General features: G+C 40.2%; 1 protein-coding gene across 4 annotated transcripts in view; it reads left to right on the forward strand.

The window, feature by feature from the left end:
* Positions 1 to 16,299, forward strand: part of LOC128698470 (NFX1-type zinc finger-containing protein 1-like) — a 412,092-nt gene that overhangs the window by 68,096 nt on the left and 327,697 nt on the right. For all 4 annotated transcript variants that reach the window (XM_070103988.1, XM_070103990.1, XM_070103989.1 and 1 more), the window contains exon 4: positions 8,652 to 8,754. In XM_070103988.1, coding sequence (XP_069960089.1) covers positions 8,652 to 8,754 — 103 coding nt within the window. The remainder of the gene's footprint in view (positions 1 to 8,651; positions 8,755 to 16,299) is intronic.

The raw sequence follows: 16,299 nt of genomic DNA on the forward strand, positions 1-16,299 counted from the left end.
CAAAAGTGTGAAAAAAAATTTTTTTTACCACATGAAATGTTAATTTTAATACACACAAACTGAAAAAGGCATGCACACTTACATGACACTTACTTTTATTGAAGATCTGGTGATGATTGATGGGATGGGAGGAGGGGAGAGAGAGTGTTAGTGTTTAGAAGGGGAATCCCCTTCCATTAAGACTTGAGGTGTCGAGTCCTTTTCTGGGGTTACTTCCCTTCTTCTTTTAATGCCACTAGGACGAGCTTCAGAGTCACTGGACTTCTTTCGCACAACATATCTGTCCATAGTGGCCTGTACCTCTCGTTCCTTTATGACTTCCCTAAAGTGTTTCACAACATTGTCAGTGTACAGGTTGCCAACACGGCTTGCAATAGCTGTGTGAGGGTGATTTTCATCAAAAAAGGTTTGCACTTCAAGCCACTTTGCACACATTTCCTTAATCTTTGTAGTAGGCAACTTCTTCAATTTCTCTCTCCCCTCCTCTGAACCAGTTTCCTCAGGTCTGGCCTCTTGCTGTTGAAGTTGATCTATCAGCTCATCAGTGGTTAGTTCTTCATTGTCCTCCTCCACCAACTCTTCCACATCCTCCCCACTAACCTCCAACCCCAAGGACTTTCCCAATGCCACAATGGATTCCTCAACTGGCATAATCCTCTCAGGGTTAGCCTCAAACCCTTCAAAATCCCTTTTGTCTACACATTCTGGCCACAGTTTCTTCCAAGCAGAGTTCAAGGTCTTCTTAGTCACTCCCTCCCAAGCCTTACCTATAAGGTTTACACAATTGAGGATATTAAAGTGCTCTCTCCAAAACTCTCTTAGAGTCAGTTGAGTTTCTGAGGTCACTACAAAGCACCTTTCAAACAGAGCTTTTGTGTACAGTTTTTTGAAGTTTGCAATAACCTGCTGGTCCATGGGCTGCAGGAGAGGAGTGGTATTAGGAGGCAAAAACTTGATGTTAATGAATTTCATGTCCCCATAAAGTCGCTCTGCCACGTCTGTAGGATGACCAGGGGCATTGTCTAACACCAGGAGGCACTTAAGTTCTAATTTCTTTTCAGTTAGGTAATCTTTCACATTGGGGGCAAATGCATGGTGTAACCAGTCATAGAAAAAGTCCCTAGTGACCCATGCCTTACTGTTTGCCCTCCACAGCACACAAATTCTCCTTGAAGACATTCTTTTGCCTGAACGCTCTGGGAGTTTCAGAGTGATACACTAATAAAGGCTTAACTTTGCAATCACCAGTAGCATTGGAACACATCAACAAAGTAAGCCTGTCTTTCATAGGCTTATGTCCTGGGAGTGCCTTTTCCTCCTGAGTAATGTAGGTCCTGCTTGGCATTTTCTTCCAAAACAGGCCTGTTTCATCACAATTAAACACTTGTTCAGGTTTCAGTCCTTCAGTCTCTATGTACTCCTTGAATTCATGCACATATTTTTCAGCCGCTTTGTGGTCCGAACTGGCAGCCTCACCATGCCTTATCACACTATGTATGCCACTACGCTTCTTAAATCTCTCAAACCAACCTTTGCTGGCCTTAAATTCACTCACATCAGCACTAGTTGCAGGCATTTTTTTAATTAAATCCTCATGCAACTTCCTAGCCTTTTCGCTTATGATCGCTTGAGAGACACTATCTCCTGCTAGCTGCTTTTCATTTATCCACACCAATAAGAGTCTCTCAACATCTTCCATCACTTGCGATCTTTGTTTCAAAAACACAGTTAAACCTTTGGCAAGAACAGCTTCCTTGATTGCCTTTCTGGTGCCCACAATAGTAGCAATGGTTGATTGGGATTTCTTGTACAACCTGACCAGGTCGGCGATACGCACTCCACTTTCATACTTAGCAATGATCTCTTTCTTCATCTCTATTGGAATTCTCACCCTTATTGCTGTAGGGTTGGCACTAGAAGCTTTCTTGGGGCCCATGGTCACTTATTTTCCAGAAAAAGCACCGAAAACACTGTAATAATACGAAATATTCCGATTGTATGCTTGGATGTTACCGCGGAGGCTGGCTGGTAAACAATGCCACTGGCAGCACATGTGAGGCTGGCTGAGGGCGCACATTGGACGCGTCTCGGACGAAAATCGGTGAGCGGGTTTTTAAGCGGTATGCGAGGCAAAATTTTTGCGATTAAAGCAAGTGGTATGCGGATTAATCGTTATGTGATGCCATCGGTATGCGGGGGTCCACTGTATGTGTGCAAAGTGGGTTGAACTGCAAACCTTTATGGTTGAAAATCTCCCTAACACAGCTATTGCAAGCTGTGTTGGTAACTATTACAATGACAATGTTGTGGCCCATTTTAGGCAAATCTTAAAGGAATGGGTACAGACCTCTATAGACAGATTTGTTGTGCGACAGAGGTCCAGTGACTCTGCCGCTGGTTACTAGTGGCATTAAAAGAAGGGAAGTAACCCCGGAAAAGGACTTGATACCTCAAGTCTTAATGGAAGGGGATTCCCCTTCTAAACATTAACAACTTCCACAGGCTCCCTTCCTCCCATCCCATCAGTCGTCACCAGATCTTCGATAAAGGTAAGTGTCAGTTTGTGTGTATTAAAATTAATATTTCATGTAGTAAATTTTTTTTTTTCATACTTTGTGGTGTCTTGCATGGATTAATTTGATTTCCATTATTTCTTATGGGAAAAATTAATTCAGCTGATGATAATTTCAGCTAACGTCAAGCTTTCAGGAACGGATTAATATCGTTAGTTGAGGGTCCACTGTAATGTAAATCCAATTAATCTGTTCCAGACACTCAAAAATATTAACAAAAAATAAATTTTATAGAGAAAACTATAGTTTTACATACAGAAAACAATGAGAAATAGATATAAAGCACTAATGAAGTTGATAAATGAACATTAAATCACTTTTACCTTCATTGAAGAGTCTTATTGGTGTATGGAGGGAGGAGAGTTTATTGTTTGGAGACAGGACAAAATGCTTAAATATGATGCTAATACACCTACCATCTTACTTGCGGCCTGCTCGACATATGACCACTCGACTTACGACCATGTTTTGTATGCCAAATTTCTGGGAAATAACTGTGTTGTACAGTGTTTATCCTAAACCTTACAGTATAAAATACAGTACTAACAGCATAAAAAGTAAAGTAAAAAATGAAATACCAAAATAAAACAATAAAATAAAATCATTAGAAAAATGTGATGTTGATATTCAGTAGTAAGGTTTGACTTGTGTCCATTTTGACTTAGGACCAGTATGTCAAAACCAAACTTTGTCATAAGTCGGATGGTACCTGTATCAACTTTATGGCTTATTTATCTTACAATTCATCTAATATGACATAATAAAAAATATTTTTTTTTTTTATTATCACACCGGCCGATTCCCACCAAGGCAGGGTGGCCCGAAAAAGAAAAGCTTTCACCATCATTCACTCCATCACTGTCTTGCCAGAGGGGTGCTTTACACTACAGTTTTTAAACTGCAACATTAACACCCCTCCTTCAGAGTGCAGGCACTGTACTTCCCATCTCCAGGACTCAAGTCCAGCCTGCCGGTTTCCCTGAACCCCTTCATAAATGTTACTTTGCTCACACTCCAACAGCACGTCAAGTATTAAAAACCATTTGTCTCCATTCACTCTTATCAAACATGCTCACGCATGCCTGCTGGAAGTCCAAGCCCCTCGCACACAAAACCACCTTTACCCCCTCCCTCCAACCTTTCCTAGGCCGACCCCTGCCCTGTATGTGAGAGTGTTGGTGGATTTGTTGGGTTTATAAGGGCCACTGACAGCATAAGCCATACATATACAGGTCTATCTCCCCATTCGCAAGGGTTAGGGGATCAAGAACCTCGCGAATGTAGAAAAATCGCAAATGTTTGGTGCACAAGTACAGTGGACCCCCGCATAGCGAATGCCTTGCATAGCGAACAATCCGCATAGCGAACGCTTTGTTCGCTAAAATTTTGCCCCGCATAGTGGACAAAAACCCGCTCAGCGACCTTCGTCCGAGACGCGTCCAATGTGCGGCCTCAGCCAGCCTCACATGTGCCGCCCGTCCCATTGTTTACCAGCCAGCCTCCGCGGTAACATTCAAGCATACACTCAGAATATTTCGTATTATTACAGTGTTTTCGGTGCTGTTTCTGGAAAATAAGTGACCATGGGCCCCAAGAAAGCTTCTAGTGCCAACCCTGTGGTAAAAAGGGTGAGAATTAGTATGGAAATTAAGAAAGATTTTGAAGGGTTTGGGGCTAACCCTGAGAAGCCTATGCCAGTTGTGGAATCCATTGTGCCTACTTCAAAAATTAAGGAAATGTGTGCACAGTGGGTTGAAGTGCAAACCTTTATGGATGAAAATCACCCTGACACAGCTGTTGCAAGTCGTGCTGGTGACTATTTCAATGACAATGTTATGGCCCATTTTAGACAAATCGTAAAGGAACGGGAGGTACAGAGCTCTATGGACAGATTTGTTGTGCGACAGAGGTCCAGTGACTCTGAAGCTGGTCCTAGTGGCATTAAAAGAAGAAGGGAAGTAACCCCGGAAAAGGACTTGCTACCTCAAGTCCTAATGGAAGGGGATTCCCCTTCTAAACACTAACACTCTCTCTCCCCTCCTCCCATCCCATCAATCATCACCAGATCTTCAATAAAAGTAAGTGTCATGTAATTGTGCATGCCTTTTTCAGTTTGTGTGTACTAAAATTAACATTTTTTTGTGGTAAAAAAATTTTTTTTTCATACTTTTGGGTGTCTTGCACGGATTAATTTTATTTCCATTATTTCTTATGGGGAAAATTAATTCGCATAGCGAACATTTCGCATAACGACCAGCCCTCTTGCACGGATTAAGTTCGCTATGCGGGGGTCCACTGTATATTGTAGGGAAATATAATAATAGCATTTACTTAGCCTAACAATACTGCTTCCTTAACCTATTGAACCATGAACAATCATAAAACACATGAAAACATCATAAAATATAATGAAAACGTTGTAAAATACTCTTGGCAGAGTACCAAAGTGGAGGAGGAAGAGAGAAGGGAGAATGTGCCTTCTTCAGTGATTCTGCGATATGTACAATAGTAAAGCAGAATGAGTCGATAAAGGCTATAGCACCAGCCAGCGATAAAGTGTAGCAAGTAAGTTAAGTGATTATATGATAGAAAAAGGACAGCATGAACCTAACTCCTCCTGTGTTGTTGGAATTATACAGGGCGACTGACAACACCACCACCTCTGCTGCCACCCCCACCACCACTATGTATGGCTTATGCTCTCGGTGGCCCTTATTCACTGAACAACAACCACACACAATTCTCGTGACATACTTAATGACATATATACTCTAGAATGAATAAAATGTCATGTTTCTATGTTATTAATATTGTTTATTATGTCATATTAGATGAACTGTGATAGATAAATAAGCCGTAGAGTTGATATTAGTGTCATATTGAAAGGCTATCTTGTCTTATCTCCAAACTCTGCCACCACCACAATTCCTAACATATGTAATGACATATTTTAAATATAATTGGGCGGATGGGCATTTGCGAATGTTCAAAGCCCGCTAGAGTGGAACTTGTGAATGTGGAGGGAGACCTGTAGTGGTGGTGGTGGTGGAGGCAGCAGAGGCCACCACCACTATTTACACTGAAACAATGTATGTAATTTATGAATAAGAAATATTTACACTTTATAAATAATAAATATTTACACTTACCTTGGTGGAGATGCTGGCAGAAGTTTAGGATGGTAGAAGATATGCAGGTGGCACATGTTGTCAAGTGACCCTACATACCTCCAACAACAATGGAGGAGTTAGTTTCGTGTCCTTTTTCTATTACTTAATCTCATAACTTGCTTGCTACAATGTTAATGCTACACTTTATCACTGGCTGGCACTATAGTCTTTATCGACACCTGCTGCTTTAGTTTGTACAAATCGTAGAATCACTGAAGAAGGCACATTCTCCTCTCTCTTCCTCCTCCACTTTGGTACTGTGCTATGAGCTCTTTCTTGAATTCTAACATGTTTCTCACCTTTACCATAGGGCTGGCACTAGGAACTTTTTTTGGGCCCATGGTGGCTTATTTAGCACAAAAAACAATGGATTATTATGAAATGTTTTATATGACCTCGCAAGGTTATGTTAACCCTCAAACGGTCCAAACATATATATACGTTTTTTCAACATCTGAAAGTATGTAAAAAAATATAGATCTTTTTTATTTTACATTTGAAAACGTGTAAAAAAATTTTTATCTACTTTTTTTTTTATATTTGAAAATATGTATAAAAAAGTAGATCTACTTTTTGAGCACTACGAATTTGAACATCGATCTGTTTGGACCATTTAAGGGTTAAGAGATAAGATGAGATTTTTTCGGATTTTTAACCCCGGAGGAATAGCCACCCAGGATAACTCAGTCAGTTCATCATCGAGGACTGTCTAACTTATTTCCATTGGGGTCCTCAATCTTGTCCCCTAGGATGCGACCCACACCAGTTGACTAACACCCAGGTACAATGGTCCCTCGTTTTTCGTAATTAATCCGTTCCTGGAGGAGCTACTACAAACGAAATTTACGATTTGCGAATCAATTTTCCCCATAAGAAATAATGTAAATACAATTAATCCGTTCCTGACACCCAGAAGTATTAAAACAAAAAAATTTTTTACATGAAATATACATGTAGTACATAAACAATACAATGGGAAATGATGAATGAAACATTAACAGCATAACACTTACCTTTATTGGAGATTCTTCTTAGTGTATGGGGGACTGGAGGAGGAGAGAGATTGGATTGTTTATAGTTTGGAAGGGAAATCCCCTTCCAGCAACACCTCAGGTACCAATTGCTTCTCTGGGGTTGCTTCTCTTATCTGTTTCTTAATGCCACTAGGACCACCTTGAGAGTCACTCTAGTCCTGTCTTGCAAAGTAACTGTGGAGAGAGCTCTGTTTCTGGCGTCTCTTGAACACTTCCCTAAAATGGCCCAAGACTTTGTCACTGTACATATTTCTCACCTTCTTTACCACAGGCTTGGCACTAGGAGCTTTCTTTGGAGCCATGGTAGCTTATTTAGTACTTGCAAGCACTAAAATGAGTGGAATATTATGAAATATTTCGTAGGAGCACTTGAGGGGACCTTCACTCACTGGTAAACAATGCCAGACTGGCTGGGTAGGGAGGCCTCCCCATCTCACACCGTGCATACGCGTCCCGGACAAACTACTATTCGCGAGTCAACCTATGAAAAGCAAGTCCATGTGCATGTACTCGCCTAATTGTGGTTGCAGCTCCTGGCCCTGCCTCTTCACTGAGTGCTACTAGGTCCTCTCTATCCCTGCTCCATGAGTTTTATCATACCTCATCTTAAAGCTGTGTATGGTTCCTGCCTCCACTACCTCACTTGCTAGGCTCTTCCACTTCCTGACTATGACTGAAGAAGTACTTCCTAACATCCCTTTGACTCATCTGGGTCTTCAGCTTCCAATTGTGACCCCTCGTTTCTGTGTCCACTCTCTGGAACATCCTGTCTCTGTCCACCTTGTCTATGTGTGGGAGGGTTTGTGTGCATGCGGCCACTCGGGCGTGTTCCGTACGACTGATGAAAACAGAGGAAAGTAACGAAAACAGAGCCTATATTTTTGAGAAACGCTGGCGGTAACTGAAAATCATGAAAACAGAGGGTCCTCTGTATATTCTGTTGCAGCCTCAATAGGGTATAGTGTAAACCCCAGCATTGACTGGCTCATGGTGCTTCAATTTTACCCTAGTTAGATCCTTTATGGAAGTGCTGGTTGTGATGGCAACTCTAGTGTTAGCATGAGTGAGTACTTTAGAAATGTTCAATGCAACCTGGCTGTTGGGAAAGATTATAACTGTTAGGAGTGGTGTTGGTGCCTGGAGAATTAATGATCTGAAGGGCTCTTTTTTTTCAGTCTTTCATGAAAAAGGAAGGAAAATGTAGATCAGTGAAAGTTTGGTGTATGTGTGTGTGTACACTCTTTGTCAAGATACTCTGGACTACAAATTCTGTATGATCTTAGGAAAAATCTGATGATGTCTCTTTTGGTCTTAATATCTTGACTGGAGAACAAGTGTGTGAGATCATTTTTGTTTGTAGGTTTCCGGTAAACTTGAAACCTTAGTGTTGTCAACTTTCTGAATGAAGATGTCTAGGAAAGGTAGCTTGTCATTGGACTCCTCCTCTTTGAGTGTAAACTGGAGAGCCAGTTCAGCTGCCTAGTCTTGCCTGAAGATTCTGCACATCAAAATGTTTGGGAGTTATTATGAGGGCGTTGTCCACATAATGTAACCAAGTGACGCTGGTGGGGATGAAGTTGGCGAAGTATTCAGCTTCCAGATTTTTCATATATGTGCAAGTTAGCTAAGATGGCACTGATGGGGAACCCCCATTCCCAATAAAATGCTGCATTAGTTGCACTTGTGTCCTTTTTACTTAATGTATTGTCAGTAATTCTACCAACATTAATACTACCTTACATCTGCTTTGTGGTTCTCGTCATATTTCATAGACTCATCTGCTGCCTTGTCCACTCCCAAATATCTGGATACATCCTTTTTCTCCATTCTCTGATTAATTTTCGTACATAATTTGTATTGCACATTTCTTTCAGGTGATCATCAACAGCTTCGTCCTAGCACAACAGTGTATGAGTTGGCTACAAAATATGGTTTGGATGTGTCACTGTTTGAGAGGATGCTTAATAATGGTATACCGTAAGTATGCACTTTTTCTATAATCATTTGTTTATTTATGTGGACAATGTATATTTTTTAATAAATAAAGGAAAAGACATTTATTATCAGTAATTTCCTAGTTGTCTTTCCAGAAGAACCCAGATATCACAATTAGAATGATTCGCCAAACCACAACATCTTTAGAGTGTAGGTATTGTTAGTTTCAGAAATCAAGCTCTGCTCTGTCATTTAGAATGCAGGTACTGTTTATTTTCAGAACTTAAATCCTGCTAAGCAGTTTTCCTGCTTAGCATTTCAAATACCATAAACTACTTGTCTCCACTCGCTGCAATCACATACATGTACACTATTGTATAATGAAACCCATACATAAAAAGAACCTTTCTCATTCCATTCCTTCACTGCCTTTCATAATGTCCCCTTCACCACTTGCCAACCACCACAGATTAATATACCTTGTTCAGTCTGTCTCATACTTCTTAAAAGTCCTAACCATCTCAACCCTTCACCCTCTTTGAATTATACAATATGTTTACTGCCACCATACTCTTTATATATCTTCACTGCTTATTTCATGCATAATATTTAAACCACACATTGGTCTCCAACAAAAAATCTCTACTACCTCCAGCCTCTACTTTTCCATAACATTCAAGGGGCATGTCTCACTCCCATACAAGTGTTGGAAAAATTGTTCTTATTTATTCAGTTATTTCCATTCATAGAAAAACTTTTTTCTTTCCGTAACTTTAATACTCCAGCTACTTTCTTTTCTTTAACCCCTTCACTGTCGAGACCCCGCTCACAAACTTGCTCTTAGTGTTGAAGTTTCAGAAAACAAAAAAAATGTCTTGTGAAATAACAGAGAATCTCTTCCTGATGGTAATGACACCAAAAGTACGAAATTTGATGGAAAATTTGCAGAATTACACTCTCACGAAGTTAGCAGTCTCAGCAATATTTATGCATCGCCAATTTTGCCAACTTTGAGCACTATTTTTGGCCAATTCCATTGTTCCAGTCGACCAAACTCTTAGCTATTTCACTGGAACTCCATTTGATCTATCGACTGAATACAAGACACTGCCCATTTTCTGATTTCAACTACCCAATAAAGTGATAAGAAATTGGTAATTTTGCCAATTTCATACACAATTCAAGTAAGGCCAAAGTCAGTTAAGTGAGTCCAATCAAGTCAGTAAGTCAGATCAGTCAGTCTGTCATTCAGTGAGTCAGTCAAGGTGGTACAGTTAGTCAAGTTAGTAAGTCATTCCAGTCAGTAAGGCAATTCAGTATAGTAAGTCATTATAGTTAGTCAGCATAGTCAGTCCAGTCAGTAAGTCACTTAGTCCAGTCAGTAAGTCCCTTAGTCTAGCCAGTAAGTCACTCAATCTAGTCAGTATATTAAGTCAGTCATCAGTAATTCAGTCAAGGTTGTCAAGTCAGTACAGCCAGTCAGTCAAATCAACGAGTCACTAGTTTATTCACATAAACATAAATAGAGTTAAATAAGTTATCATACATAGCTAGCAGCATATGTAAATACTGACAGCCAATAAACTTGCACTTAACACTGACAAAACCTACTATATTATGTTTGGTAGCAGAGCAGGTGTTGCGCAACTTAACATTAAGATCGACAACTCTCTAATTCCCAGACAATGAGGGCAAATTTCTAGGCCTATACCTCAACAACAACCTGAATTTCAGCACCCATATCCAACACATAACAAGAAAAGTATCCTAAATGGTTGGGATCCTCTCCAAGATACGATACTGCATGCCGCAAAATGCCCTTCTCACACTATGCCATTCACTCATCCATACCTCACCTATGCTATTTGTTAGGTAAGACACATATGCAACAGTTAGGTATCTTTATTTCGAAACGTTTCGCCTACACAGTAGGCTTCTTCAGTCGAGTACAGAAAAGTTGATAGAAGCAGAAGATACTTGAAGACGATGTAATCAGTCCATCACCCTTAAAGTTTTGAGGTGGTCAGTCCCTCAGTCTGGAGAAGAGCATTGTTCCATACTATGGAACTGTTGCATATGTGTCTTACCTAACAACCTGTCGGTATTTTATATTTTATTATGCTATTTGTGCTTGGGGATCAACTGCAGCAACACACCTAAAGCCAATAATAACCCAACAAAAAGCCACAGTAAGAATAATCACTAAATCCCATCCCTGGCAATACCCCCCCCCCCACTCTTCATAGATCTAAACTTTCTCCCTGTTCAGAACATCCACACTTACTACTGTGCAATCTACATCTGCAGGGCCTTAAATTCCAATATTAACCTTGACCTAAAATGGTTTCTTGATAGTTGTGACAGGACCCACAGGCATAACACCAGACACAAACATCTCTATGACATTCCCTGTGTCCAATTAAACCTTTACAAAAATTAAATGTATGTCAAAGGCCCTAAAATCTGGAACACCCTACCTGAAAACTCTAGAACTGCAGACACATTCTTTACTTTCAAAGCTACCGTTAGAAAACATCTTATCTCTTTGATACACCCCGACAACTAGCTACATGTAAACCACCTGGTGGTTCACACTTACACTCACTCACCCATTTGACTATAAACACAGAAATACGAATCTTAATCTTAAAATAATGAATTCTAACTAGTCATAAGTTTGCCTGTGATATTCCAATGTAGAAACTATGTATTGTGCCAAAACAAAAGCATTCACATTGCTAAACTCACAAACTATGATTTAGTCACTTAGCCTTAATACCAACTTACTCCATAATTTGTAATAATTTAGAGTTAAGAATTAATCTAAGTCTGCCTGAAATGCCTAGCCATGCTAGGTGTCCTAGTGGCCCCCTCTGTAATTAGCATTTTATAACATGTAAACCACACAATATCCAAAATCTGTAAACTCTGCATTATAATCCTTATAGAGAATAAACAACCACAACCACTTGTCATTGTCCAGTACCCACCAGCAGATTGCACCTGGAATTGGCAGGAAGCTGTCAATTTTGTTCCAAATCCCCACCAATTTGATGAAAGCCAAAGTGGAATACGGCCATGTTGTACACTAGGGAACAGTGCCACTGAACTGGAATGTTTCAAGTTATTCTTTGACGAGCCCCTGATGGAAATTGTCTGGGAAAGCAACAGATACTACGAGTACACCATGGCAAACACAATACTTTCACCAAGCTCACGGCTACACAGGTGGAAGGAGACAACTGTGGCTGAGATGTATCTTTTCTTTGCCACAATAATGCTTATGCCACATGTGTATAAGCACAGTTTGAAATCATACTGGTCAACAGACCGCTTGATTGCAACCCTAGGTTTCAGTGATATAATGGGAGTGAATCGATTTGTGCTACTATTGCGTATGCTTCACTTCAGACAAAACCAGGCCTGACAGAAACGACAGGTTATATAAGATTAGGAATGTGTTTGTGTATATGAAAGAGAAATTCAATATGTATTTTTATCCCTTCAGGAAGCTTGTAATTGACGAGTCTTTGATTCTGTTCAAAGGAAGACTCTCTTTCAAGCAGTACATACCAGGCAAGAGGAAATGCTTTGGTATAAAGTTGTTTGTACTTTGTGATTGTTACAGTGGTCTGGTATTGGATATTATTGTGTACACTGGATGTTATACATTGCAAAATACCAGGAAGTTATTGGGCATCTCTGGTGATGTGGTTAGAACAATGATGGAACCATTCCTTGGTAAGGGGCATATATTATATACTGATAATTGATACACAAGCCCCTCACTCAGTGATTTTTTGCGAGTGAACATGACAGATGTGTGTGGCACAGTGCATGCAAATCATAAAATTATGCCCAGGTTTGATGCTGGCACTCGTAGAGGTGAGGTGCAGGCGTTTGCTGCCAATAACATCATGGCATTTCGGTGGCATGACAAACGATATGTCACACTGTTGTCATCAGTTCACCCTAATGAAATGACAAATACTGGCAGGCAGCATAGAGAGAGCAATGAACCTGCAGCTGTGATTGATTACACCCTCAATATGCACTCAGTGGACAAATGTGACATGCAGATTGGGTTTGTTGATTGTGCTCGCAAGAGTTTTAAGTGGTACATCAAACTCTTTTTCCATCTTCTGGACATATCCAAGCTCAATGCTTGTACATAATATGTATAAGATGAGGACCAGAAACAAACCATCATACGGTGAATTTTGTTTGTCTGTCATCAGACAAATAGTATTCAAGTACCAAGGAACAACACCTGCAATAGACAGCCCACTAAATTATCAACAACTACCTTCTCGTCTGAAGCATAGTCATCACTTCCTAGTAAAACTGCCTGCTAATGCTTTCAAGGAAAAGGCTCAGAAGAGGTGTTACGTCTGTGCACATACAAAAAAACGCCCACAACATCGCAGAGACACTAGTTTTATGTGTGAGGAGTGTAAAACACCACTATGCATGACACCATGTTTCAAAGACTTCCACAGGCTGCAGAACTTCTAGAAACATTCCCTGTGACTGTATATGTGTATATAAAATATAGAAAAATAGTAATAAACAACATTTTATAACATTTGTGTGTGAAAACAATTATAAACAATATAAGGACAACAGTGTTTGTGGAGTTGTTGTGTAGTAAATAAAGAGAAAAAACTTATAAAATACAGTGGACCCCCGGCATACGATGGCATCGGCATACATTAAATCCGGCATACGATACATTTTAAAGCAAAAATTTTGCCTCGCCTCACATTAAAAAACTCGTCTCATGCGATTTGTCCGAGACGCATCCCATGTGTGGCCTCAGCGCCAGTGTTCGCAAGCCAGCCAGTGTGGTCACATCTACGCATACATTTGGTACATTTCACATTATCCCAGTGGTTTTAGTGCTTGTAACTACAAAATAAGTCACCCTGGACCCCAAGAAAGCTTCTAGTGCCATCCCTGTGGTAAAAAGGTTGAGAATTAATATGGAATTGAAAAAAGAGATTAAGGAAATGTGTGCAGAGTGGCTTGAGGTGTAAACCTTTATGGATGAAAATCACCCTCACACAGCTATTGCAAGCCATGCTGGTGACTATTACAATGACATTGTTGTGAACCACTTTAGACAAATCATAAAGGAACAAGAGGTACAGGCCTCTATGGACAGATATGTTGTGCGACAGAAGTCCACTGACTCTCAAGCTGGTCCTAGTGGCATTAAAAGAAGAAGGGAAGTAACCCTGGAAAAGGACTTGATACTTCATGTCCTAATGGAAGGGGATTCCCCTTCTAAACAATATGTTCGACAATCTCCCCTCCTCCCATCCCATCAATCATCACCAGATCTTCATTAAAGGTAAGTGTCATGTATTCTATTGTTAGTAGAGTACTACTAACTGTGCATGTTTTCTTCAGTTTGTGTGCATTAAACTTAATATTTCATGTGGTAAAATTCTTCTTTTCATACTTTTGGGTGTCTTGCACGGATTAATTTGATTTCCATTATTTCTTATGGGGAAAATTAATTCGTCTTACGATAATTTCGGCATACGATGAGCTCTCAGGAACGAATTAATATCGTATGCCGGGGGTCCACTGTAGTGCTAATATTGGTCTCACAGGCCATAAAAGTTACTTGAAAAAAAAAATTAAAAAATAATAGAAAATACAGTGGACCCTCGACATTCGATATTAATCCGTTCCTGAGAGCTCATCAAATGTCGAAAATATATCGAAAGTCTAATTAATTTTCCCCACAAGAAATAATGGAAATCAAATTAATCCGTGAAAGACACCTAAAAGTATGAAAAAAAAAAATTTTTACCACATGAAATATTAAGTTTAATGCAATAGAATAATTACAATAACAACAATAACAATAGAATAATTGACACTTACCTTTAATGAAGATCTGGTGATGATTGATGGGATGGGAGAAGGGGAGAGAGTGGATGGTGTTAGTGTTTAGAAGGGGAATCCCCTTCCATTAGGACTTGAACTGGCAGCCTCATCATGCCTTATTACAATGTGTATGGCACTACGATTCTTAAATCTTTCAAACCAACCTTTGCTGGCCTTAAATTCACTCAAATCACCACTAGTTGCAGACAATTTCTTTACCAAATCATCATGCGCTCTGACACATGTACTCCACTTTCGTACTTTGCAATTATCTCTTTCTTCATTTCAATAGTCATTAGCACCTTTTTTCTCGAAGGGTTGGCACTAGAAGCTTCCTTGGGGCCCATGGTTACTTACTTTGCAGAAACAAGCACCAAAAACAGTGATAATATGGATAATATGGAATGTACCGAATGTATCCTTAGATGTGCGCACGCTGGCTGGCTTGTAAACACTGGCACACATGGGGCAGTTCAGGCCACATATGGACACATCTCGCGTGAATCGTATCGAATGTCAGGTTTTCCATCGAATGTCGAGGCAAAATTTTTGCGTTAAAATGCATCGAATGTCGGATTTATCGAATGTCAATGCCATCAAATGTAGGGGGTCCACTGTAGTACCTGAAAAACAAAAACAAATAATACCGGGTGATGGTGATGTTACCATAAATTGGGCATTTTGTGTCAACTTTCCGCCTCCATATCTCGGTAAGTATTGATGGTAAAATTTTTTTGTTTACCTGGAGAGAGTTCCGGGAGTCAATGCCCCTGCGGCCCGGTCTGTGACCAGGCCTCCTGGTGGATCAGAGCCTGATCAACCAGGCTGTTACTGCTGGCTGCATGCAAACCAATGTACGAGCCACAGCCCGGCTGGTCAGGAACCGACTTTAGGTGCTTGTCCAGTGCCAGCTTGAAGACTGCCAGGGGTCTGTTGGTAATCCCGCTTATGTATGCTGGGAGGCAGTTGAACAGTCTCGGGCCCATGACACTTATTGTATTGTCTCTTAATGTGCTAGTGACACCCTTGCTTTTGTTTGGGGGGATGTTGCATCGTCTGCCAAGTCTTTTGCTTTCGTAGCGAGTGATTTTCGTGTGCAAGTTCGGTACTAGTCCCTCTAGGATTTTCCAGGTGTATATAATCATGTATCTCTCCCGCCTGCATTCCAGGGAATACAGGTTCAGGAACCTCAAGCGCTCCCAGTAATTGAGGTGTTTTATCTTCGTTATGTGCGCCATGAAGGTTCTCTGTACATATTCTAGGTCAGCAATTTCACCTGCCTTGAAAGGTGCTGTTAGTGTGCAGCAATATTCCAGCCTAGATAAAACAAGTGACCTGAAGAGTGTCATCATGGGCTTGGCATCCCTAGTTTTGAAGGTTGTCATTATCCATCCTGTCATTTAGCCTATAATGTTTAAAATAAAAAAAAAAAAATTTCCTAAGAAAAAATAATTTTTTTTTTTTTTTTTTGAAATTTTGGGGGACCCTGAGAACAAGTCTCTGAGAGGACCTGTGGACCCTGAAAGGGTTAAAACTCCGACTTTGAGGTGTATTTTCATATAGTATTTATCATTGTATTCTCGTTTCCATGGACTCATGTGCTAAAATGGAAAACATATTACAGAAATAGAGATGATTTTGATTAGTTTCATGATGAAAAAGACCTTGAAATTGAGCTCAAAGTAGCGG

Source organism: Cherax quadricarinatus, chromosome 88, assembly GCF_038502225.1.
Source record: "Cherax quadricarinatus isolate ZL_2023a chromosome 88, ASM3850222v1, whole genome shotgun sequence".
NCBI lineage: Eukaryota > Metazoa > Arthropoda > Malacostraca > Decapoda > Parastacidae > Cherax > Cherax quadricarinatus.